At 44.0% G+C, this 23,516-nt stretch overlaps 1 protein-coding gene across 2 annotated transcripts in view; it reads left to right on the top strand.

The window, feature by feature from the left end:
- Sel1l (SEL1L adaptor subunit of ERAD E3 ubiquitin ligase) overlaps positions 1–15,852 on the top strand; it is a 46,391-nt gene extending 30,539 nt beyond the window's left edge. For both annotated transcript variants that reach the window (XM_052738701.1, XM_052738700.1), the window contains exons 12-21: positions 920–988; positions 2,812–2,889; positions 3,852–3,914; positions 5,066–5,153; positions 5,642–5,790; positions 6,484–6,649; positions 6,958–7,032; positions 7,677–7,849; positions 9,801–9,929; positions 11,751–15,852. In XM_052738701.1, the coding sequence (XP_052594661.1) occupies positions 920–988; positions 2,812–2,889; positions 3,852–3,914; positions 5,066–5,153; positions 5,642–5,790; positions 6,484–6,649; positions 6,958–7,032; positions 7,677–7,849; positions 9,801–9,929; positions 11,751–11,960 (1,200 nt within the window). In that variant the 3' untranslated portion in view covers positions 11,961–15,852. The remainder of the gene's footprint in view (positions 1–919; positions 989–2,811; positions 2,890–3,851; positions 3,915–5,065; positions 5,154–5,641; positions 5,791–6,483; positions 6,650–6,957; positions 7,033–7,676; positions 7,850–9,800; positions 9,930–11,750) is intronic.
- Positions 15,853–23,516: the final 7,664 nt, after the last annotated feature.

Here is a 23,516-nt window from a genome sequence, read left to right as displayed (position 1 = left end):
ATAGCGCAGGTTCAGACAGGGTTAAGGAAGCCAGGAAAGGGTGCATGCGAAGCCAAGCTAAGGAGTGTTTCCCAGAGAGTGAGGTAGACTATGTCGGATGCCACTTAGAAGTGGAGTGAGGGGAGAGACTTCTACTCACCGTGAGAAGGCTATGGGTAGCTTAAAGAGCTTCCTTTCGGAAGTAGTTGGTGGAAGGCACTCAAGCTTGTAGAATGGAGTGGTGTCCTGTAGAGGATTCACTGGAGAAGCTGCGCTGTGAATGAAGTAGCTCATCTCTTCATTGAAGAGAAGCTGAAACTCTGAAGAAAAGATGCAGCTTGTATTTTTTGGTTTTTTTTTTTTTTATAATAGATTAGGAGAATGTACTTGAATGAGAAAGATTAGAAAAGGAAGAGATTAAATCATGAACAGGGGTGAGGACTAACCAGCGGTAGAAGATCCTTAACAAAAGTCAGCTATGGTAATGTTGAGTTGAGAGGGGTGGTAATGTCTTCCAGCACCAATGAGTTTAGTTATATGACTTTAAATACAGCCAACACCTTTTCTCTAAGTAATACAAAAAGAAATTGTACTCCAGAATATGCCCCATGCCCTGTGAATGTCTGTTAGTTTTTGTCCTTTCTCCCAGGTACCAGTGGTAAAGTAGACATATGAAGTTGAGCTGCCTAAAGTTTATTCACACTGCCTGTAATAAAGATGTCCTCTCACCTGAACTTTAGGGAACACAAGACATTTCTTTGTGGTCATAAAAACTTCTAGATACATACATTTCTGCTTGAAATCTGATAACTGGATAGTCTTGTTTTTAAAGATGTTTTATTATAATAAGACTTTTTTTTCCTGGTGTTCTGAAATACATGTTTTGGTTAAAACAGACTCTGTTAAAAACTCAGTATTTTTATAAAATCTTCTCTTACAGAGAGCCTTTGACTACTTCAACTTAGCAGCAAATGCTGGCAATTCACATGCTATGGCCTTCCTGGGAAAGGTACTGTATACCCTGCAGTTATGTTAAGTAACAGCAAAATAAAATTTCCAGTGCAAGTGGATCTTGTCCTGTCTTAAGGTGTGAAGCACTTCCTCAGACCACTCAGACACAGCATTTGCTCCTGAGTGTATCCACTGTCTGAGCTGCTAGTATTATATCGATTGTATGCAGTGATGAGGCCTGTACTGCTGCATGGTACACAGGCTTTTGCTAAGACTCATAGTTGTCTATTTCTTTTCATGCTTGAGTAAGAGAATTTTTTGGCATTTGTGTGCAGATCTCTTCATTGTCTTAAATATGATAGTTGTTAGCACCTCTCAGTGTAGTTGTTGTTGTTGTTGTTTTGTGTTTTTGAGCAAGGAAACATTTACATCTAAAAACTAATGAATAGATTCTGTGTCAGGAAAGAACTCTATTTTCATTATTTTAACATTAATACAGTGTAAACTGACAGTTGTTCCTGTTTAACCAGATCCTAAGGTAAGGAAGTTCAGGTGGAGTCTAAGGATTTTACAGATAGGAAAGTCTCATCCAGACTCACCACATGACCATAGCTAGCTAACTGGGAGCTGGAACATTGTGTGCAAGCATTCCAGTGTTACACAGCATGAACTGTGTTGTGGTGGTGCTGTGAGGATGTCAGCCTTCCAGCATCATAACACAGGAATCTTTTTTCTTCGTCTATTTCTGTTAAGATTTAAAGTCTTTTTATTTCCAACAGTTTTACTTTTTCCTTAAATTACTAATTAATCCTAGATCTAAAAGCAACCTTAGTGCTGTTTCCTTATATTATATATTATTATATATGATATGATGAGAAGCAGTGTTGGCCATTTGTTTTCCTTTCTTCAAAGGTCTTACCTAATCCTGTAATTCATTAGTGTTTAGACCTTGTTAAATAACTTTCAGTCACTTGTTGTTTTTGTGTATGTGCACACATGGAACATGTGTGTGTAGGTGTACATGCACATGTGTGTGCCTATATATAGAGGCCAGAACATAGTCTTGAGCATCATCCACCTTATTTTTGAGACAGGGTCTCTCACTGGCCTGGAACTTATAAGTAGGCCAGATTGGCCGTCCAGCGATGCTCTGGGATCTGCCTGTCTGCTTTGCAGGCCCTGAGACTGCAGGTCCGTGACATCGTGCCCAGCTTCTTTACACTTGGGCTCTCGGTTCTAACTTAAGTCTTCATGCTTGTAGCAGGCATTGTACCAACCGAGCTATCTCCCTGACCTACCTTTTAGGTCCGATACCCTCTTCTGGGGCAGCCTGGTAGAGGAAAGGGGAAAGCAGACACTGTGACTCTCGACAGTCTGTTTGTACTAATGGGATCAGTCATCTGGTCTCAACCAAATTTTAGCCACCTGACTGCCCTGGGTTAAAGGTTTCTTTTCCTGGCCTGGTGAGATGGTTCAGCAGATAAAGACAACCCCCAGGACCCAGACTGTGGATGGAGAAGAACAAGTTGTCCTTGGACCTCCACACATGTACTACGTTACATACGTGCCCACCCACAAGCACACACAAGCAAATGTAATTTTTTTTAATGTTTTAAGATTTCTTGAGGCAGTCATTAACTGCTTTATATATTCAAATCTATACCTAAGTCATATATTTAATAGAAAACCAGGTACTTAAAAAATATGTAAGTATTTACCAATAAATGTTTGCTTTAAATTCTACACTTTCCTATGGAGAATTCTAAACTTTGTGGGATAATTCCGTGAGAGCTAATAAAAATGAAAATGAGATGAGAAATGAAAAAAAGTGATCTGGAGAAAGGGTGACAGCTCCGTGTGAACTTGAGGTCTGTTTTCCAGATGTACTCTGAAGGAAGTGACATCGTGCCTCAGAGTAACGAGACAGCACTTCACTACTTCAAGAAGGCTGCTGACATGGTGAGACTTGCCACTCAGTGTGTTGTTTACCGTGTTACTAGTGTTTAACGAATGGACTGTGTCGGAGGACTAGTCCTAGCCAACCCGTGCCCTAAGTTATTGGAAGTGCTTACAGATACCTGATGAGTTGACCGGAAAAGCTTTCCCAATAAAAGCAGTTTCTGTTTTAGGAACTAGGTGGGTGAATGTTAACTATGTTTACATTTCTTCAAAGTGTTTCCTAACCAGGAGATTAGGTTTTTAAGCTATGAAATTGGGATTTACATACCCCACCTCAGTCAGTTTAAAAGCTTCCAAAATCTAGTACTACTGATAACCATGATACACAATTTAAGGGGGGGGGGGGGGAACATGTAGGATGCTTAAGACCCTGTATGTGCATCACAGCATCAATTGAGTGTTTTCCTGAGGGATGCTGTGACACAATTTTTTTTTAATGTCATCCATCCCTCTGAGTTTGGGTGAATTCTAGAATTTTCGATTTTGCATCTCAAAATACTGCCTTTGCTCTGTGCCACAAAACTAATCTTAAGTGTCATTACTACTTAGTAGCATTGTTGCTGTAAATGTATGACTGTTGACTCTGCTCCATAGCATTGCCCTTCCTGTTCTGTTAGGACAGGAAGTGACCAATAAATAAATAACTCAGATGTGACCTGCTTTTAATTTTGGTGAAATATGTTAGTCATATTTGTGTCATAAATTCATGATGGTCTTAAGTCAGGTCACAGATTTGAACCTAGAGTCATTTAGGATTTTTAATCTTTGAAAACAAAACTGATAGCCCTCTAGTGTCTAAAAGTCAAGTTATGTGTACTCTGAATAGAAGGGAAAAGTTTGTTTTAATTGGAAGCTAAAACATATTTCAGTATGCTTCAGATTATTTCTTATAACTGGAGTCATTTTCTTCCCCTGTGTTATGATGAGCTCTTCTCACGTTGTCCGATCTCTCTGGTTTACAGGGCAACCCTGTGGGACAGAGCGGCCTTGGAATGGCCTACCTCTATGGAAGAGGAGTTCAAGTTGTAAGTGTGTGTGTGGCATGCTGAGTTTAGGAAGCAGTCAGCCAGTGCGGGCAGGAGGGATTCCTCAGTAGCTCCCTGTCCAGCCCTTCAGAGCCCTCCCTGCAGGCAGCCAAGCCCTTTCCTGCTGTCTCTGAGTCGGCTTGTTCCCGTGCCGTGCCTCACATCTCACCTGACTGTCTTCTTAGGCCAGCTCCGTCTCTGGGACAGCTGAGGGCTAGAGTTGTTTCTCATTCTTCGTGTCTGCTTTCTACACTCCGCACTCTTCCCATTGCTCCAGGACTTTCTTCCTTGCCTGCTTCTTTACTCACCGCTAAGAAGGCATTCAAGTCTCCTCTATTTAGAAGAGAGAGGCTTTCCCTTCTGCCCTTTGCTCCTTCTAGCTTCTGCCTCTCTTCTCTCCAGTCCTTCGCTGAAAGCCAAGTGTCTCCAAAGAGTGAACCTTAGTAAGCCACTTTAGTTCTTAGTTGTCAGGTTTCTGTCTCATAACCAGGTCACCTCCTAAATGTCAGTGTTGTGTCTACAAGCACTTGTTTGTCCTTGGCCATTGTCTCATGGTAGATGTCCCTGAATCCTGATGTTATTCCAACCAACATACTTTTCTGTGTCTGAAACTAAGAACTGGGTCTTAAAAACTTATCTATATTTATTTATTCTCTAACATAAAAGACAGTGATAACTTTGACTCCTGGTCATTAGGATATCAAAATTCAGAGTAATGTGTTTAATTTTTCCTATGGTTACATATAATATATGGGATCTAAGAACATAACATCTTGTAGTGTAGACAGGAAGGGAGCAAATAAGGAGAAAATAATATTCCTTACTTAATATTAGAAAAATTGAGGTTTAAAGGGATAAGGTGGTTAGTAAAAAGAGTTTTTCTTAATTCCTACTCTTGTATTCTATTTGTGTTTATGCTTTCTGAGAGCAAACATATAAATTGGTTCACGAAACTCTTATTTGCTTTTCTTTATAATATGAGACCCTAACTCCCCTGAAGCATTAATGGCTATTTTTTTAAAATCGTAAGATGGTCCTTTTAAAGTGGTCTTTTGAGAATATATATACTTTGTTCTTACCGAGAATGCCTCTATACTTCCAAGTGTATCAGTCTTCCGTGCTTTCTTACCATTTGACATCTTGTTCTACAGAATTATGACCTGGCACTCAAGTACTTCCAGAAAGCTGCTGAGCAAGGCTGGGTGGATGGGCAGCTGCAGCTTGGCTCTATGTACTACAGTAGGTATCATCGGAGCGGTAGTGATGGCTAGAACAATCTAAACTAGCTTTCCACTAGATGGCACTGGGGTGTGGAAGTGGGAGGCTTGATTCTGGTGACTTACTATTCTACCGATTCAGTTACTTACGCATCTTCTCATCACAGTTTGTACTAATCTACATTAATATATTAATCTGCATTGGTGAGATTGACGTGTATTATTGGATAAGAATTCTGACTTTCACTAGTTTTTTTTTTTTGGTTTTTCGAGGCAGGGTTTCTCTGTGTAGCTTTGAGCCTTTCCTGGAACTCGATGTAGCCAAGGCTGGCCTCGAACTCACAAAGATCCGCCTGCCTCTGCCTCCCGAGTGCTGGGATTAAAGGCGTGCGCCACCACCGCCCGGCATGACTTTCACTAGTTTTATTCCTCTTAGAGAAAGTTTCTCTGGTGCCTCACTAAATGCTGTTGAAGACTGCTCACCTTTCATTTGCTTTGTTTGTCTTGCAGATGGCATTGGAGTCAAGAGGGATTATAAGCAGGCCTTGAAGTATTTTAATTTAGCTTCTCAAGGAGGCCATATCTTGGCTTTCTACAACCTAGCACAGATGCATGCCAGCGGCACAGGGGTGATGAGATCCTGTCACACTGCGGTGGAGGTGAGGGCTTGTCTGCAGCCTGTCTGTGGGAAATGGATTTGCCCCCTGGAAAGGCCTGCCCTTTCCATTCTGCTTCCCGTGACCTGATTTCTCCCATGGCAGAAGCTCACTCAGCTCACTAGGATTGATATTCTGAGGGAAGAAGCTGGAGATCTATGTATACTGTCGAGCTTACCTCTTGGTTCCTGAAGTTAGCCATGTGTGCGAAGCTCAGTGTAGGCCTCCACAGTATCTGTAGCTCTTCACAGATACACAGAATCAAACTAAAGGGTCCTTGAAGGAGGTATGCCAGCAAAGGGCAAAGCCAGCATCTCCTGACTGGGACTGCTTCCCGTTAGCTCTCACACCTGTCCTTGGAGGAACACTGGTAAAAGCTTAGCACCGTTTTGGAAATCCTTCTTTGCTTTATTTAGTGTCCTCACTTATAAAATGGGGACGTTAATAGGACTCACCTCACGAACAGCTCCTCAGGTAGAAGATGTGCTAATACCTGTAATACACAGAAATCACTAGAGTTGCCCCCCGCCACGGTAAATAATCTGTAGGTTGCTGGTCTTTTTGCAGTCTGTTTGCTTCCAAAGGGTAAGGAAAGCCAGCTGCCAACAAGTCATGGAGCAAACTTAATCAGCTACAGCCAAGAGGCAGAGGTGGTTTTCTAGCACGTCATGTCTTTTGCTTTTCCTCTTCGCACAGTTGTTTAAGAACGTGTGTGAGCGAGGCCGCTGGTCCGAGAGACTGATGACTGCCTACAACAGCTATAAAGACGGGGACTACAATGCTGCGGTGATCCAGTACCTCCTGCTGGCCGAGCAGGGCTATGAAGTGGCACAAAGCAACGCGGCCTTCATCCTAGACCAGAGTAAGGTCCACTTGGGTCCTGCTGCAGCTGTAACCACATTCGACAATACATTACAGAAATGAACTGAATGCAGAACTGCCCTTTCCCTACCCCAGATCCCTGGACTAGTCTCAGTATTTGGCTGTGGCTAAAACCTGCTTCTGGATGTACCATCATCCTGAACCAGTGATTCCTTTGAACCCAGTATCTTTTCTTCTGATATTTATTTACGGCCCACACTAGCTTCGTCTCCTCTTGGCTGTGCTCCATGTAGGCACCCTGGGTTGCAAATGAAAACACTTGACTTTTGTTTCACGTCTTTCCCGTAGGAGAAGCAACCATTGTAGGTGAGAATGAAACTTACCCCAGAGCTTTGCTGCATTGGAACAGGGCCGCCTCACAAGGTGAGTGGCTAGTTGTTGAAATGAGAGTCTTACCCAGGACTCTTCACTCTGTTGATGTTCATCTCTCATGAACCCTCAGAGGTACCATTGCTTATCTTGCTTGTGACCAGTCTTCATTCCTAGATGAGTGGTTAAATTGCCAGTCCTTGATTGGACATTTCCATCACCATTTGGTGTTTAGCTTCAGGCCAGCTGCTTGTATAAATTGAGACCTGGAGAATGTAATAGAATACCAGCCTGAAATGGAAAAGAACTCTTAACCTTCCCCTACGTTTTCTTTAACATATTTTTCTCACGTACTGCTCTCCACAGTAGGCCTCTCCTTCTCCAGTCTACACAGTGCTCAAGCTGGACAGTTGTTTTAGATTCACATGGCGTGATACGTGGAGCATGGTCCTTTGAAGGGTGGCATTAGTGAGACAGAGCACCCCCCACCCGGCCTGCCTGCTCTGTGACTGTCACGTGCTTTCTGCAGAAGACTGTCTACTCTAAATGCTTAAACTTTAGAACTTGGCTGAGGGATCTGTTTAAAGTTTCCTACTACGAATGAAAATGGTGTGTCATGTGAGCCTGTGTATAAAATAAGTCTCATTTGTTCTGAGCACACGTCGTTTGTCAGCACTTTGCCTTTGACTTTGTTTCAGGCTACACTGTGGCTAGGATTAAACTTGGCGACTACCATTTCTATGGATTTGGCACCGATGTGGATTACGAGACTGCATTTATTCATTACCGCTTGGCTTCCGAGCAACAGCACAGTGCCCAAGCTATGTTTAACCTGGGCTACATGCACGAGAAGGGCCTAGGCATTAAACAGGTGAGCGTGGCGGCAGAGCTGGCACTCGGGTGGCGTCGCTGAGACAAGGGGAGATGCTTGCACTGCACTGAAAGCAGTGCTGCTGGAATTCTGTCAGACTTGGGGCCACAGGAGGAGAAGCGGGTCTCTGTCACTGCATCTCAGTTCCAGCACACATGTGAGTGTGAGCACTGCTGCATTCTGGGTAACACTGCCCTGTTGGTAGCCTCTTGTTTCAGGAACTGTATCTACCATCAGTCAACGCTGTTGCTTCCGAATCACTTTGAAAGGGATTCGAATCTTTTCTACTGGTGAACTATTTTCTGATGCCTTCACCTTCCTAATGAAATCTAATTTTCTTTAGAATGGTTCTGAGTTTTTGCCTATATACCACAAAAGAATTTTCAGGAAGCATTACTACTTGTACACTTTGGAGCTAACACTACGATAAAAGTTAAGAGTATTCAGAAAGGGAACCCGGGTTCAGCTTTTAAGAATAAGTAGTCAGATACAAAATTCATAATAATTCCAAATGGCATGATATAGTCATATATAGGGCATCCTAGTCACCGTTTCCATTTTTTTCCTACTTTGTAAATGAAGTAAAAACTACTAAAAACTAATCAGTGCAGCTGGGCATGGTGGCACATACCTGTAATTTCAGCAAGGGGAGACAAGAGGATCAGGTCAAGGTCTTCCTCGAGTACACAGCTACTTCCGGCCAGTCTGGGCTACATGACATTGTCTCAAAACAACAGCTCCAACAAAAGTCAGTCCAGTGAGCCGGGTGGGGGTGGCGCACGCCTTTAATCCCAGCACTCGGGAGACAGAGGCAGGCAGACCTCTGTGAGTTCAAGGCCAGCCTGCTCTACAGAGTGAGTTCCGGGACTGCCAGGAATACAGAGAGAAACTCTGTCTTGAAAAACAAGAAAAGTCAGTCCAGCATCAAGTAAATTGATACCAAAGTATGAAACTTGATGATGATTGGAAAATATAATTCAAGATGTGGTTTGATATGGTTGAATTACCCTGTTAAATCATCCACAGCACAAAGTCTGTGGTAGCAATAAAGTTGGATCCAAGGTTTTGAAAGATTCAGTTGTCAAAAAATGTTTACATTTGTATTTTTTCAATTGGATACTAACCGTACTTTTACTGTTAATTGAAAGTGCTTTTCTTTTTAATGAATGACACATTTGAAGACTGAGAATAAGGACTAATGGAAAGTAACTGCTTCTGTTTCAATCTGTATGGAGGATGTAATTTCTGGTGTTCTCCTTCCATCATGGGGCAGAATTGGTCATGACTGGGGTCACCCTCTTCAGAAACATTGTAGCAAGTCCCCTGTGGCAGTTTGTATCAGTCAGTACAACAGCCTCCTCCTAAGGCAGCTCGTGTTCTCTGAGGTTTTCCCAACCCTGGGCAATACATTGAGGAAGGATAGGTCTGTTAGGCTGGAGCGGTCCTTTGCTGAGACAGGTTACAGGAACACAGAGTTGACCCCAGGCATTTCTGTCTTAGAAAACCATGTAGTAGAAGTTAAGAGATCCCCAAATAGATCCCCCTACTTCTCTAGGAAAGGACCAGCTGGAGACTCATGAATGTCCTACCCAGTGTGAACTAAACCAGAGCTGCTTATACTGACTAAAGTGTTAAGTCAAAGATTAGCCTGAAACTTAAAGGCTTTCCTTGGAAATCTCTGGGTCAGGAATATTATGTGTTAGGCGAATACCTGAATCCAGTGTGTCTACACATAAAATCTGATGTTACATTTCCTGATTTTAAATTTTCAAAATTATTTAATTAGATAATTACAGAAATTTTACCCAGGTAAAGCTTGGGGTTTTCCTCTAGGTAGGAGACATTAATTTTAAATGGACTCTTGAAAGGTAGGACAATTTTTCTGGAACAAAATGAATACTTTTTGTATATTTTGACAAGAATGCATTTCCCTTTGTTTTCTGCACTGTAGGATATTCACCTTGCAAAACGTTTTTATGACATGGCAGCCGAGGCTAGTCCAGATGCACAAGTTCCTGTCTTCCTTGCACTCTGCAAATTGGGTGTCGTCTATTTCTTACAGTACATACAGGAAGCAAATGTAAGTGAGCTGGGTCTCTTAGTAAAAAATACTAATTATGTCACTTTCTCGGGCCTAGGGATTAAAAGTTGGGGGACACAAGGTCTCCCCTTCTTCCCAGGTAAAGTGCAGATGAATTCATCAGGTGGGGTGAAAAGTGTAGACCAGGCAATTAGCGGAGTTATCAAGTAGCACTCCTCAGTGTTCTTAGCACTAAAGCACTTATCGTTGGTGCAGGAGTTTTCTTATTCAGGGAAAGTGAGATCTAACTCGACACTTGGAAACAGTAATCAAAATTAAGTCAGGCGCATGCCTGGTAGATACTCAAACCAATACCGTGAGAAGAAGAAGATGGAGGGAAGTTAAGAGCTGAGTCACTGTACTTCTCATTCTTCCAACAGTGAAACAGAAGTTAAAAATGCCACAGAGCTTTCTTCTCTGAATAGCCTGGAGTGCTTGAATGTGTAATAGAATCTAACTAGGCAGTGGGTTACGTGTCCCCGTCAAAGCTGCCAACTTTAGTACCAAGACGCACATGTAAGTGCCCTGGTTCTGATGTCACTGGTTGAAGTTCCTTGGTAGCAAGAGTCAGTGCGCTGTACTTCCTGCCAGATACTCTAACCAGCTCACAGTGAGGGCTGGCCGTGGACAGAGACAGAGCAGTTGCCTGGCTTAGGGCTGGCCATGGACAGAGACAGAGCAGTTGCCTGGCTTAGGGCTGGCCGTGGACAGAGACAGAGCAGTTGCCTGGCTTACTTATGCACAGCCAACATGAGGCGGCTTTCCGACTCTGCCAGGGCTGTCCCAGACTGCTGTCTGCTGCACTGGTCTTCAGTGATTGCAGTCTAGGATTTAGTATGGTGGCATGCCACAGAGAGGGTATGTTCACTGATTTTTTTTATACAGATCTACAGAAAGGACAGGAAGATTGCCAGCTGAAACAAAAAAGAACAAAGCAATCCCAACCTATAAAAACAAGAGTAATAAGTATTGATGATAAAAAAGACCAGACCGGGTTAAAAGGCTCAAAATCCCCAGGGAACACAATCGTCTCCTATAACTCTTTTCTAGAAAATTTAGTGCCTGTGCCTACAAATATGTATTACAGGAGTTTTGGGGGGCACAATTTTACAAAATCTCGTGGACTAAGAATATAACTCATAAGTTCAGATTTACATGTGAAATAGTGTGCATTTCAGTTAAAACATAACCAAAGCCAGGCGGTCGTGGCACACACCTTTAATCCCACCACACAGGAGGCAGAGGCAGGCAGATCTCCATGAGTTTGAGGTCAGCCTGGTCTACAAAGTGAGTTCCAGGACAACCAGAGCCACAACATACAGAAATCCTGTTGGCGGGGGACGGGACGGACATAACCAAAAAGAGGTGTTTGTTCAACCGATGGACACCTGCTCCTGTAGTCTCAGTCACTCGGGAGAAGCACAGCTGTCTGTCGGGTAATCAAGTGGTCAGCTGACCTGCTGTCACTGTGAACAGGTTAAAGATATGCCAGGATGCAGATTTTTTTTTGCAGTTTCTTTTGTTAACCTAGTGATCCTTTGAAATACCTACTATGAGAAATAGCTGGAAATTGCTGCATTAGATTTCTGATGGAAAGAGTTCACTTGGTGTTGTCAACTATTAGGACACAGCAGCTCGGTTCTTGAGACACATCATTGTGGGCTGCAGCTGACGCATTTTAAACCCTTGTTAGAACCGTTACAGTGTCCTAGAGTCCAAGTCTTCAAAGCTTACTGCTTATCACTAGCTCTCATGTAACTGCTTTCAGAGTTCTTTCGCTGACATTGAAGTGATAATACTTTCTGTGTTGTTCTCATTAAGATTCGAGATATATTCACCCAACTGGATATGGACCAGCTTTTGGGACCCGAATGGGACCTTTACCTCATGACCATCATTGCACTGCTGTTGGGTACAGTCATAGCTTACAGGCAAAGACAGCACCAGGATATGCCAGCACCCAGGCCCCCGGGCCCCCGGGCAGCTCCTCCCCAGCAGGACGGACCGCCAGAGCAGCAGCCGCCACAGTAGCAGCCACATGCCCGCCTGGGTCCGTGACCACTAGGGAGCTGCTTGCTGAGAACACTTGTATTTGATCTAGGGCTCTGGATGGTGGCCACCTCCTGGAAGAGGCTCGAGGAAGTGTGGGGTCCCAGAAGCTGCTTAGAGCCTGCCGCCTTCCTTTTCAGGGACGAGTAGCTCTCGCTGGAGCTACAGGAATGTTTGCTTCAGTGCCATATGGAATGACAACTCTCAGTGGCTTTCCTCTTTCCTTCTTCTCTCTTGTTTCTGGAAACATACACAAGACACTCAAGTCATGTCTACCGTACGCACCTGTCTTTCCTGAGAGTCGTTTTGTCATCCTGTCAATGTGTGTAAGTTCCTACATCAATGTCTTTTAAGGTCCTGAGCATTGACAACCTGGGAAAATTCAGTTGCGAGTTTAAACCATAAAAAAAAATGCTTAAGTCTGAGAATAGAACTTGCCTTTAAGTCAAAAACAGAACAAGCCAAACAGGACGTCTTCAGGGTGTTTGGGAAAGTGTACCAGTCTACCCCCAAGTACACATATTTGGCACTTTCTGTACTCAAAGGGACTATGGAGCGGTTTCCTGTACTGGCGACTGACACTTCCTAGCAGACTTTTCTTCCTCGAAGACCGAAAGGCTTTGCTCAAGAATTCTTTGTGACTCCACTTCTTGTGATGGAATAGAAGTAAAACTCAGTGAACTGACTCCTTGCACTCACATAGGAACTTGCCCCCAACTCCTCAGTGTGACTTGTTGGTTTTAGTATAGCGGGTAGTCCGGAAGCCAGAGGATGGACGAAATGGAAAAATCAGAACACAGCCTTAAGCAGACTTCTGGGGGATGAGACACACCCTCCCACAGCTGATGCGTTGCTCCCCAGGTTTCATTTTACTTTTCATTTCTTACTTTACAGAGAACAGAGAACCCTCTGAAAACCTTCGAATATGAAATACTATTGTCAGGATACGGCAGGCAGTAACTGACCTTGTAATACTAAAACTCAGATCGTTGAGGATGGGTTAGACCCAATGCATGGTGAACACCGAGGCCTGGGTGTACCATTCTGTATGATCTGGGAGCTCTTTCTTTGTGACAGTTTGGTGTGGCTGTAGAAAGTCAGCCACTTGCTTAGGTGTCATATTACCACCCTTCTGTTGGAAACATTAGGACATGAAGGCTGTTTGTTATACTTGAACATTGCCTGCTTAAAAAGATAAAAAACAACAAACATTGAGAGCTTCACATAATCATCTACATGAAAGAAAGCCTGAGGTGAATTTGTGGTTTGTGTAAATGGCAGCATTCAGCAGCCACCGCCCCATAAGTGAACTGACACCAGCCTGGTCATAGTCACCTTTACATTTTCTTCTGTAATCCCTGTCTGCCATGAAACTTGAGTTTGTAACACTTTGGGTTTGATGTTGGGATGATAATCAGAACTAGATTCAGTTCTTCTATAATGAACATGAAGGCTTTAAATGTGAAGTTGTATTCTTTTGTGTGCTTACAGTATTATGGGATACCTGGTAAGCAAACTTTCCTCCCAGATATTTGCCTCCAAATTTGAAGAGGTGGCCACAGAGAGGCCATATGCATAAAAGACGGTCTTTGAGAGGCAGCCAGTGTTCCTCTCAAAAATGTAATGTTGCTGTGGGCAGTGCCTGTAAATAGTAAGGCTTATTTGGTGTCCTGTGTTTAAAGATTAGATTGTGAGTGGCACAGTAAATCGGGGCCATCACTTTTGCCTCTCCTGCCAGCCCCACCCCCAGCCCAGCGTGATCCATGGTGGCAGCACTCTTCATTTAGAAGGTACTGTTTTAAGTTATTTAGAGGGACTGGGTACAGTGGTGTACCAGTAGTCCCAGCTCCTTATGGGGCTGAGGGAGGAAAATCGCTTTAGACCAGGAGTTCAAGACCAGCCTAGGCAGCAAAACAAGACCCAGTCTAAAAATAAATAGTCGGGAAACTCTAAGGTGACTATGACTTCTGTGGTTTTCCTGTACCACCCATCTAATATCTCCTTGGACAGCAGCATTTCTGTGTCCATCTTTACTTCACTCAGAGAGTACCTGGAGAAAATATTTCTTAAACTAGCATACACTACCTAAGGCTAGATGGGACCGCGTGGTCGTGTCCTTTGTGTTAATGCTGCCGATGTCCTTTCCCTGGCTTGTTTCCACCTTCTGTTTCCAGCCTGGGTCGTTTGCACCCAGAAGTCTGGGTAGCATGTTTGAAATAATTCAGTTCTTACGGCTTCTTTCAAAGATGGTCTCAAAATGCTTTACTCCTGTTCTCTTACTGCTCATGGGACGTGGTACCTAAGCGCATAGGAAGTGGGTTTGGTGTTTCTCTTAAAAAATAATGCACAGTACTTACTAATGGCATCCATTTGAATAAAGTGGCAATAAAGCTAGTTAATGTCAGTGACATTAAGCCAACTCCAGGATTCAGGAGTTTTAGCATTAGGATTTAGATTTACAGCTAGAGCGTGGCTTCCTTGCCCCCGGCAGCCCATCCCTCCTGCTGCCCTCTGTGGTGTCTTGTCCTCTCTTCGGCCCCTGTTCCCCTGTGTGCCTGCCCCATTGGAGAGCCAGCTATTTCAGAGTCTGGAGACCACGGGTTTTACTTCAGTGGTGTTTTACAAAGGGGAAGTTTTTCTTTCTGTGTTTGAAGTTTTTCTTTCTGATTTCTGGGTTTTCTTGGTTACTAGCCAATAGCACAGAAAAAGGTAAATCAAAGGCTGTTTTGTTTTGTTTTGTTTTTTCAAAAATTCATTAACACCTAAACCAGATTCATGTAAAAATACAGGTCCTAAATCTTGATATTCTTAAAAGGTTGTTCTTCTGAATATCAGATTAACTTCTGAACATTTTACTACTCACCTGCCTTGTCTCTACCATGGAGAAGCACTGGAGACCCCCTTCGGGGATCTGGTGCTGAGCCGATGGCTAGGTGTTCTAGACATAGAATTTGGTTTTGTTTGGCTGGTTGCTTGGTTTTTTTCCTCCCTTCTCTGCTCCCGCGTTTGCTCTTTAGTACTTGAGAGCACACATGTAGGCCTCCAAATGTGGACCTCGGCTCTTCATGTGTGTGGCATTTGCACCAGTGTCTAATTCCATCTGCGAGACCTTCCTTTCCAGGGGTTTGGACTAACACTTCACATGTACATTTCAGAACAAGATGCTTCTGGTGGCCCACTCCCTGCCAAGAAGAGCAGGCTTGTATTTTACTCCAGGAACAGCTGGTATTTGAAAGTGACTCTAAAGTATATTAGACAATATTATGGCCAGAGGTATACAAGAAATAAGCAGAGCAAAAGAAAACTATTTTATGCAAAAAAAAATTTTCATTAGTTATTGCTCAGATATGAGAGGAAAATATTCCTGGATGCTGTATTGTCTGATTTTTAAATGGGTAGTGTTCTTTGAGGAGAAGCCAAGTGTCTCTACCCACAAGGGATTTCAAGAGAATTTGAAATAACCCCATATAACAATGATTTGTATCTAAAAGGGGCTGTTTACACATTTAGAAAATGATTTTGTATGCATAAGGGTCCTTTGGTTATGTGCAGGGAGCCATTCAGATGTGCTGTCTTTACTATTTATTGACGAACAATCTGACACTATTTCTCTTTTATTTAAAAAGCAATGTTGACATGATCAAAGTATGACCACTATAAATGTTGAGGGAAATTTTTAAAGAGCATAAGCTGGCATTGTGAAGGAACACCATAGTAGACTTTTGTAAATTTATTTTGTATGTAATGGGATGCAGTGTAAAGGCTGGTGGAGTGTATTATAATTGTGTACACAAATCCTGTTAATAGAGAGATGTACAGATTCGTTTTGTACTGTATCTTGAAACTTGTGAAATAAAGATCCCACCTCTGGTTATCTGTCTGTGGTAGTGTGCCGTGCCCAAAGGCATTCCCATCCAGACTTCTGCTTTTAACCTAGAAGAGTCAACATTTTAGTGAACCTTCTTGAATTCAGAAACAACATTCTAGAATGCACTCTGGGGAAACTTGAATCTGTCTTTACTTTTTAACATGTCCATCAGATCCCCTTGAATTGAACATTGTCCTGTGAAGGACATGATTTTGCCAGGAAGTGATAACTATTTGTGGAATCTCTGGTGTTTGGCCTTAATCTGCCTGAAATGTCTATAACAAGCAGGACCCACTATAACCCATTTAGATGGTTATAGTATGACTTGCCAACATATGTCTGTGCATGCTCATCCCAGGTTTTTTTTTTTTTTTTTTTTTTTTTTTTTTTTTTTTTTTTTTTTTTTTTTTTTTTTGGTTTTTCGAGACAGGGTTTCTCTGTGTAGCTTTGCGCCTTTCCTGGAACTCACTTGGTAGCCCAGGCTGGCCTCGAACTCACAGAGATCCGCCAGCCTCTGCCTCCCGAGTGCTGGGATTAAAGGCGTGCGCCACCACCGCCCGGCTCATCCCAGGTTTTTAAGAGGACTTGCAGAGACACATACAGCACAATAAAGCCTACTTAAAATACAATCTAAATAAAGGGGAATTGGAAAAACAGCATTAGCTGAAAGTAAGCTTTGTACTCACAATCCTAGCTAGGGGTTGGGAGTGTGGCAGTGGAAAAGGCTTACCAATGAAGTAGAAAAAGCCCTGGGTTCCATCCTCGGGGGGAAAAGCAAGCAAGCTGGAAGAGAGCTATAGGTTTGTTCCTCCACACCCTGGCAGGCCTCTCAAAGGGCATGAGAGCCAAGTGGTCCAGCAAAGCAACATCAGAGCCTTGGGTAAGAAGTCTGGATAATACAGACTGCTGCAAGTCGGATCTCAATTGTTACTCCAAGGAACACAGCCACCCGAGATAGCCTTGGCTAAAGTAAAAGTAGAGATGGTGACGTCAGAGTGACCGCCCCTGCAGCCTGCCAGGCTGTCTGTGATTAGGAGTGGTGGCTGTGTACCTCTAATAGCACTAATGTCGGCATTGCGCCAAAGTCCTCAGTCTTCCTGGGCTGTCACAGCTCCCGCCTTTAGCTTCCTGGAGGAGACATTGGCTGGACCACCTCGGACCTTGGAAATTTGCTGATCCCTAAGCTGCAGAGTTGAGAGTTTACCCGTCTGTGTTCCCCAAACTCCTCTGCCATGGCCTTGCCCACTGTATCCTTTCTTCTTAGCCGTGTGTGAACTACATACAATTTTAAAAAGTAGAAACTATGAAAAATGCAGAAGGAAACATTTTTATTTTCTATTGTCCAGGAATATATATATATTTAAAAAAAAAAAAAAACCTTTAGAACCTGGTAGTTCAAGAGAACATGTTCCTGTGCCACCTCTGTTACAACTTAGAAAGTCAGCAGATTAAACATGAGTATAAGTATAATTTTCAGGATTCTGAAAATTCTACCGAACTGGTAATAGTTTGTTAATGTTCCATTTTGGACAAAACTGCACACCTTTAATCCCAGCTCTTGGGAGGCAGAGGCAGGTGGATCTCTGTGAGTTCGAGGCCAGATTGCTCTATAAAGTTCCAAGACAGCCAGAGCTCTGTTACACAGAGAAACCCTAAAAAAAAAACAAAAACAAAAACATTTAAATAGAACCAGGTGCTGATGCCCAAGTGCGCACTAAGTTTTGTTTTAAAAGAAAAGCATGTATCACTTTCTTACATGAGTTGAGTAGCTTGTGGTCAGTCAGTTATCCACCCTTTGAACATCCATGTTGCTCATAGAAATATCCATCGTGGCTCAACCCAGTTCCCTTTTGCCTCCTCTCTGCCTCGCGGTAGAACCAGCCTCTCAGCATTGAGAAGGCTTTCTCCTAAGTCCTGTGAGTGCCGAGAGCGCCACGTAGCCTAAGGAAGGACTCGGAACTTAGAGAATGAAGATGTCATCGTTTTACATGATTCAAGATTTCAGTGTGAATAGAAACCATTCTTGGAAGCAGACTTATTTTGAGCTGTGCGAAGGCAGCTGTGAGTTTCAGAACTTACCCATCTGGGTTTCCCCACTCTCCTCCCGTGACCTTGCCCATTCTATGCTTTTCCTAACAAAAATGGATGTTAGGAGCATTTTTGCTTTATTCTAAACGAAGTGTATCCAGGCTGATCCTGGCTCTTTGTATGTGCCCAGCCATGGGGGGCAGAGGGAGCCTCTAGCTGGCTCTGTTCTCTGAGAACAGTTGTTCTGGCATTACCAATTCATGCTGTTTTCTTTCGCTTACTATTTGAACAATGTTGTTTGGTAGCATCTTACATGATACATGCAAATTCGCTTCTTACAGAGGATTGAAAATAGCACACTATTTCCTGATAACCCTGTTTTGACATGAACTGAAATAAGTAGAACTGTCCACAGTGGAGCTGGAAACAGCTTCCTCTGTTCGTTTAAAGAGGCCCTCCCTGTGTTTCATGGGTATCTATTTCATCATTCATATGAGACTTACAAGTAATTAGACTGACATTTTGTATACTTGGGCTGACCAAACCAAAGTAGAACCTAATAGGTGTCACCAGATACAGCCCAGTAAGTTATGGTCAGGACACGTAAGATAAAGGGAATGCCAAAGACCCCAACATTAACTGCAGAAAAATGGTGGCCTCCCTCTAGGCTGTTAGCTTTGTTAAATGGCTTTCTCATTGTCACCATTCTGGACCAGTGAGACAGATGGGTAAGGGAGAAGGTCACACAGAACCCCCAAGGCCTGTAGTTATGTTCCCATCTACTTTCACAAGCCTCTCTGATGGCTTAATGCAAGAGGTTAGTGATCAGCCTCAGTCACACCAAACGGCCCCCAAATGCAAAGGTGGGGGAAGAGGGAGAGTGTGGGGGGAGGGATTAGAGGATCTTGGGCAAGCCACTCCACATGGATCTCACAGGCATCATGTGACTGATTGAACTGGCAGTGATGGGGGATGCTGTGGAGGTCCTACCCAGCTGCGGAGATCTAAAATGCCGGAGGTGACTTCATGGTAGAAATGACACACCGTTGTCCTAAATTGGTTAGCTCCAAAAATATACAACATTCCCCCTTGCACTAAAACAAGCCAGTCTTAAGGTTTACAGCTTTCATGTTCATCCTGCATCCAGCAGCCTTTATTATATTTGAGGCTCTGAAATGAAGTTGGAGGTAAGTGCGTATGAAAGAATACATTGAAAGCAGCTCTTGGCCTTTAAGAGACATCTTCACCACTGACTGAGCACACAGTAACAGTGCTTTGCATGCGCTACTGAACTGAATCGTAAATACTCCGTGATGTCCGTCCGTTCCCAGTATTCTCCTAACAGCTGGAGAAGCAGACTTAGAAAAGACTGAGCCACTTGAGATTGCCCAGCTAGTGCTCTTCATAAAACTCAAATGCAAATGAAAGACATTCCTGGCTCTAAAACCCAAGCTCTTAAACTACTGGACTATGCTATGCCCTTAATGCAACATGGTAAGACCTATGATGGAGATGTGGACAGTCCCGTGGGGAACAGGAAAGAGGATTGACAAGAAGTGTGACATCTGTCCCCTTCAGTGTCAACCTGTCCACACTGTCTTGCTGTTCTGTTCTTAGCATGTGCCACTACAGCAGTGTTTCCAGGTATCTGGCATCATGCTGTCACTTTAAGCATGACAAACATCTGGAGCATGTGAGGGCTTCCCATCGCTGCTCCACCATGTCTAGGCCTAGGTGAAATGGCTTAAGTGGATGAAGGATCCTTGTGACCAGGATCTAACCCTTTCCCCTATGGCTGACATCTACCTGAGACCAGAATAACCAAGGTATCTCCAACACTCATGTGCTTGGCTCCTGGGCTGGCCTGACCAAAACATCTGGGGGCCAGCCAGCATTTATATAGACTATAAAGAAAGAATAGTCTCAAAGTAAACATCCCAAGAGCTCAAGCAGAGCTGCAAGTTACTTTAGGATGTGGCAGCAGCAGCAGCCACCTACTTACGCTTTATAAATTAGCATGGAAATAAGCAATACTTGGCTTCCGGATAACTTCTCTACAAGTAACTTGTGCTCTTCAAGATGGGAATGCAAGGGTGATACCATGCATCAAAAAGCAGCCCATCCTGAGGACCTCCTCAACAGTGGCCTTAAGCAATTTCTCATGCCCACGCTGTTTCCAGGTGTTTCTGATGTAACTGTCACCTGCCCAGTTTGTCTGTAGGTTTTGGGTCTCTCTATCTGTTCTGAGCTATCTGAGCTACTGAAAAAGATTAGTGGAGCCAATGAGTGCGTGAGTGCGTGTGTGTGTGTGTGTGTGTGTGTGTGTGTGTGTGTGTGTGTGTGTGTGTCTGTCTGTGTGTTTGTGTGTGTGTGTGTGTGTGTGTCTGTCTGTGTGTTTGTGTGTGTGTGTGTCTGTCTGTCTGTGTGTTTGTGTGTGTGTGTGTGTGTGTGTGTGTGTGTGTGTGTGTGTGTGTGTGCATGCGCACTGGGTGCCAGCTGTGGCTACCTCCATTCTTCCAGCTTCTCTTTTCCTAAGGCTCCATGGTACCTCTCTGCCCTCTAGCCAGACCCACTCTCCTCCTCCAGTCTTTGCTCAGACTCCGCTGGGTTCCCATTAAGCCAGGCCCATCTGTTTACGCACCCCTGTGTGTTTCTTTGATAGACCTTCTTATCATTGAGTACAGCACTTGCCTGTCTTACCCTCCCAGCTTGTAAATCCCAAGACAGGGCCCAGTCTGTCTTATTCACCAGCAGGAGTCCAGAGCTTGGCACGATGCCCAACATGCAAATTGACTTGTTTCATGTTTGAAATAGCAGATGGACTTTGCAGTAGAAAGAACACCAAAAAGGCTGCTTGACATCCTGAGTCTGCTCTGTGGGGGGAGGGAGGAGTGTGGACATGCAAATGGACTTTTAACACTTTGTGTGGTACCCAGTAGCTTAGTCACGTTGACTCAGACTTCCCTGAACTCTCTCATTTCCTAAGAAAGATGGGGATAACCCCTTCTGGGAAACTAGCTAAGAAAAGGGACAGGCAGCCCTCATCACCTGGAGGGATGGCATGCTCGGGAATCACATACACACACACACACACACACACACACACACACACACACACACACACACCGACTGTGTTACAGAAATAGGAACAGAAGGCTATATTGAATCTAGCCCACTGAAGTAACATAGCCCTTTCCAAACTAAAAAGGGGGAGCGCTGAGTACTTGGAGTGTCACTGAAAGGAAACCCAAACCACCTCTGCCTGCTTTAGCTCTGATGTGCCAACCCCACGCAACGCCACCTGAGCGCTTGTCACAGCCAAGCCTGCACCAGGGAGGAGGAGAAGGGCGGCTTAGCTGGGGTTCGTGGGGCCATGAGTGCTGCCAGGAGATGCCGCCTTGGCACTCACTGTCAGGTGTGCGCAGATTCACACAGGGCGTGGGCCCTTCCACACACATCTTTCTTCCCTCAGGAAGTCTGCATACCATAAAGATGAAACACTTGCCTGGGATACAGTGGAGCCCTTCGCTTCCTCACAAGTCTTATCAAGTAGGTAAAATACCACAAAAAAAAAAAAAACTAGGATGTTTTCGGTGTCTACCGATGACTGAAAATGTCTAGTTTCTTTTTAGCAGTTACACAGCCATCTTCATTCTGTGTGCCCTGCGAGTGTAGAATGAATGCCAACAGAGAGAACTGAGTCCACAATCCAGACAGATTCCTCTTGCCCTGCCTGGAATGGCGTCTCTCTAAGCTAAACAGTAAGCTGTCCTGAGCTACCGTGTACACGTCTGACAGGCAAGTCCAGTTTGCACCCATTGCCACATGCACCCAAGGATAGCCATGAAGGCAACCCAGCACAAAATCGTAACACTCACTTAGAACACTATGAGATTATTTTGTTACTCGATGGTGCAGTTCTCAGCTGTGAACTTTGTAGATGATAATGCCACATCAGCATCTACGCAGCCTCTACGCCGAAAGATCGAATGTGCCAGTTCAGAGCAGCCTAAGCTCTTGTGCGTTCGTGTTGTCCACCATGTACCTCACATTGTTTTAAATCTGGACATCTCAGTTCCTCTCTAGATAAAGAAAACAAAGCCACTGGGCTCTCTGGGCAGAAGAATGGAACTACCCAGGGTGAGGATGGAATCAAAGAGCATGGGTGGGGACAATGGGGAGGGAATGAATGAGAGCAAAATATAATGACACGTGTATATGAAAATACCACAATGAAACCCATGACTTTGAAAACCAACGTAATCCTGAAAAACATGGATGTAGTTTCCAAAATATCCCCTAGAGGGCACCAAAGCGTCACATCTGAAAGAAAGTCGTGGGTGTTGTGTTTGTTTGTTGCTTCTTTGGTTTTTTGTTTGTTTTTTAAAAAAACAACAACTAAGTTTTCCATAATTTTTTCAGAAGACTTCTCTGAGAAAAGATAAAGTCTGAGGTCAAGTGCTCCTCACAAGACTCTAACTACAACTTCTAGAAGCTCTATGGGGACCCCTCCGTGGCATCCTCAGCACTGCCTCCTTGCATGTATCCTCATGTTTCTGCCGTTTGTTTTGTGTGTAGAACAGACGTCACCTGACGTCAACCCAAGGAGCCATCGGATCTACCCAATTCCCGGGTGCGGTGCGGAAAGAAACAAAGACCACGTGGGCTTTTCACCCTCTCCCCTGGGTCTCCACAGGCAGCTTCCACAGATGCCAACCATGTAAAGCCGGGAGAGAAGGGAGTATCAAGCATTTGGTATGGGAAAGGTGTCTCCAGTTGTTGATAGTTCAGAGACGGGCCCAGGTGGAGGAGAGAGATCTGCTAGAAGGTGGTGACTCCGTTGCCCTAGAGAGACGCTCCAAAGTGCCCTGGCTCCGTCTTTGCGTCTGATGGGAGGTTGACCACTCCCTAGCAGTCACGCACTTCTCTCTGCTGACTCAATCACGCCTGCTCCCCTTTCCTCTTGGGTTACTGACCCTTGTGGGTTTCTATGAGCTTCTGGGCCTTTGTCAGGAAATCAACCTCTTGCTGTGACCGGAAGTGCAGCACCTCACAGACTTTGTCAGGGCTTTGTCTCTTTGGTCCCAGTGAGTTGTGTCTGTCTTGCTTCTTTGTTCTATCGTCAGATGTCTCGATGTTTTGCTTTATGGCTTCCAAGGACTTTGGGCTTTTTAAATTTTTTTTTTTTTTTTTTTTTTTTTTTTTTTTTGGTTTTTTCCGAGACAGGGTTTCTCTGTGTACCTTTGCGCCTTTCCTGGAACTTTTGGCTTTTTAAAGGCATGCTTCTAAAAGAGAAAGACCGCAGAAAATAAGGAAACTGATCAGGGCTAGTCACAGGGCCGTGGACAGGCTAAGAAGAAAGTCATTCCAAGGTGATAGTCTTTAAACTTATCTAGCAATCGAGAAAGAGGAGGGATTGGGGAGATGGTTCCTTGGGTAAAGTACTCACTACACAAGCACATAAAAACCTGAGTTTAGAGCCTCAGAACTCAAAAACAGTTCATCGTGGCATAACCCCAGCTCTGTGGAGGCAGAGACAGGAGGATCGCTGGCTGGTCAGGTGATCTTGTGGACTCAACAAACTATGGGTTCAATCTGAGACCCTCTTTCTGGAAGGAAGGCAGAGGGGAATTGAGGAGAAT

Source organism: Peromyscus californicus, unplaced genomic scaffold (genome assembly GCF_007827085.1).
Source record: "Peromyscus californicus insignis strain IS unplaced genomic scaffold, ASM782708v3 Scaffold_15__1_contigs__length_86483966, whole genome shotgun sequence".
NCBI lineage: Eukaryota > Metazoa > Chordata > Mammalia > Rodentia > Cricetidae > Peromyscus > Peromyscus californicus.
Note: the sequence above shows the minus strand (reverse complement) of the source record. Positions and strands in the feature narration are given on the sequence as shown.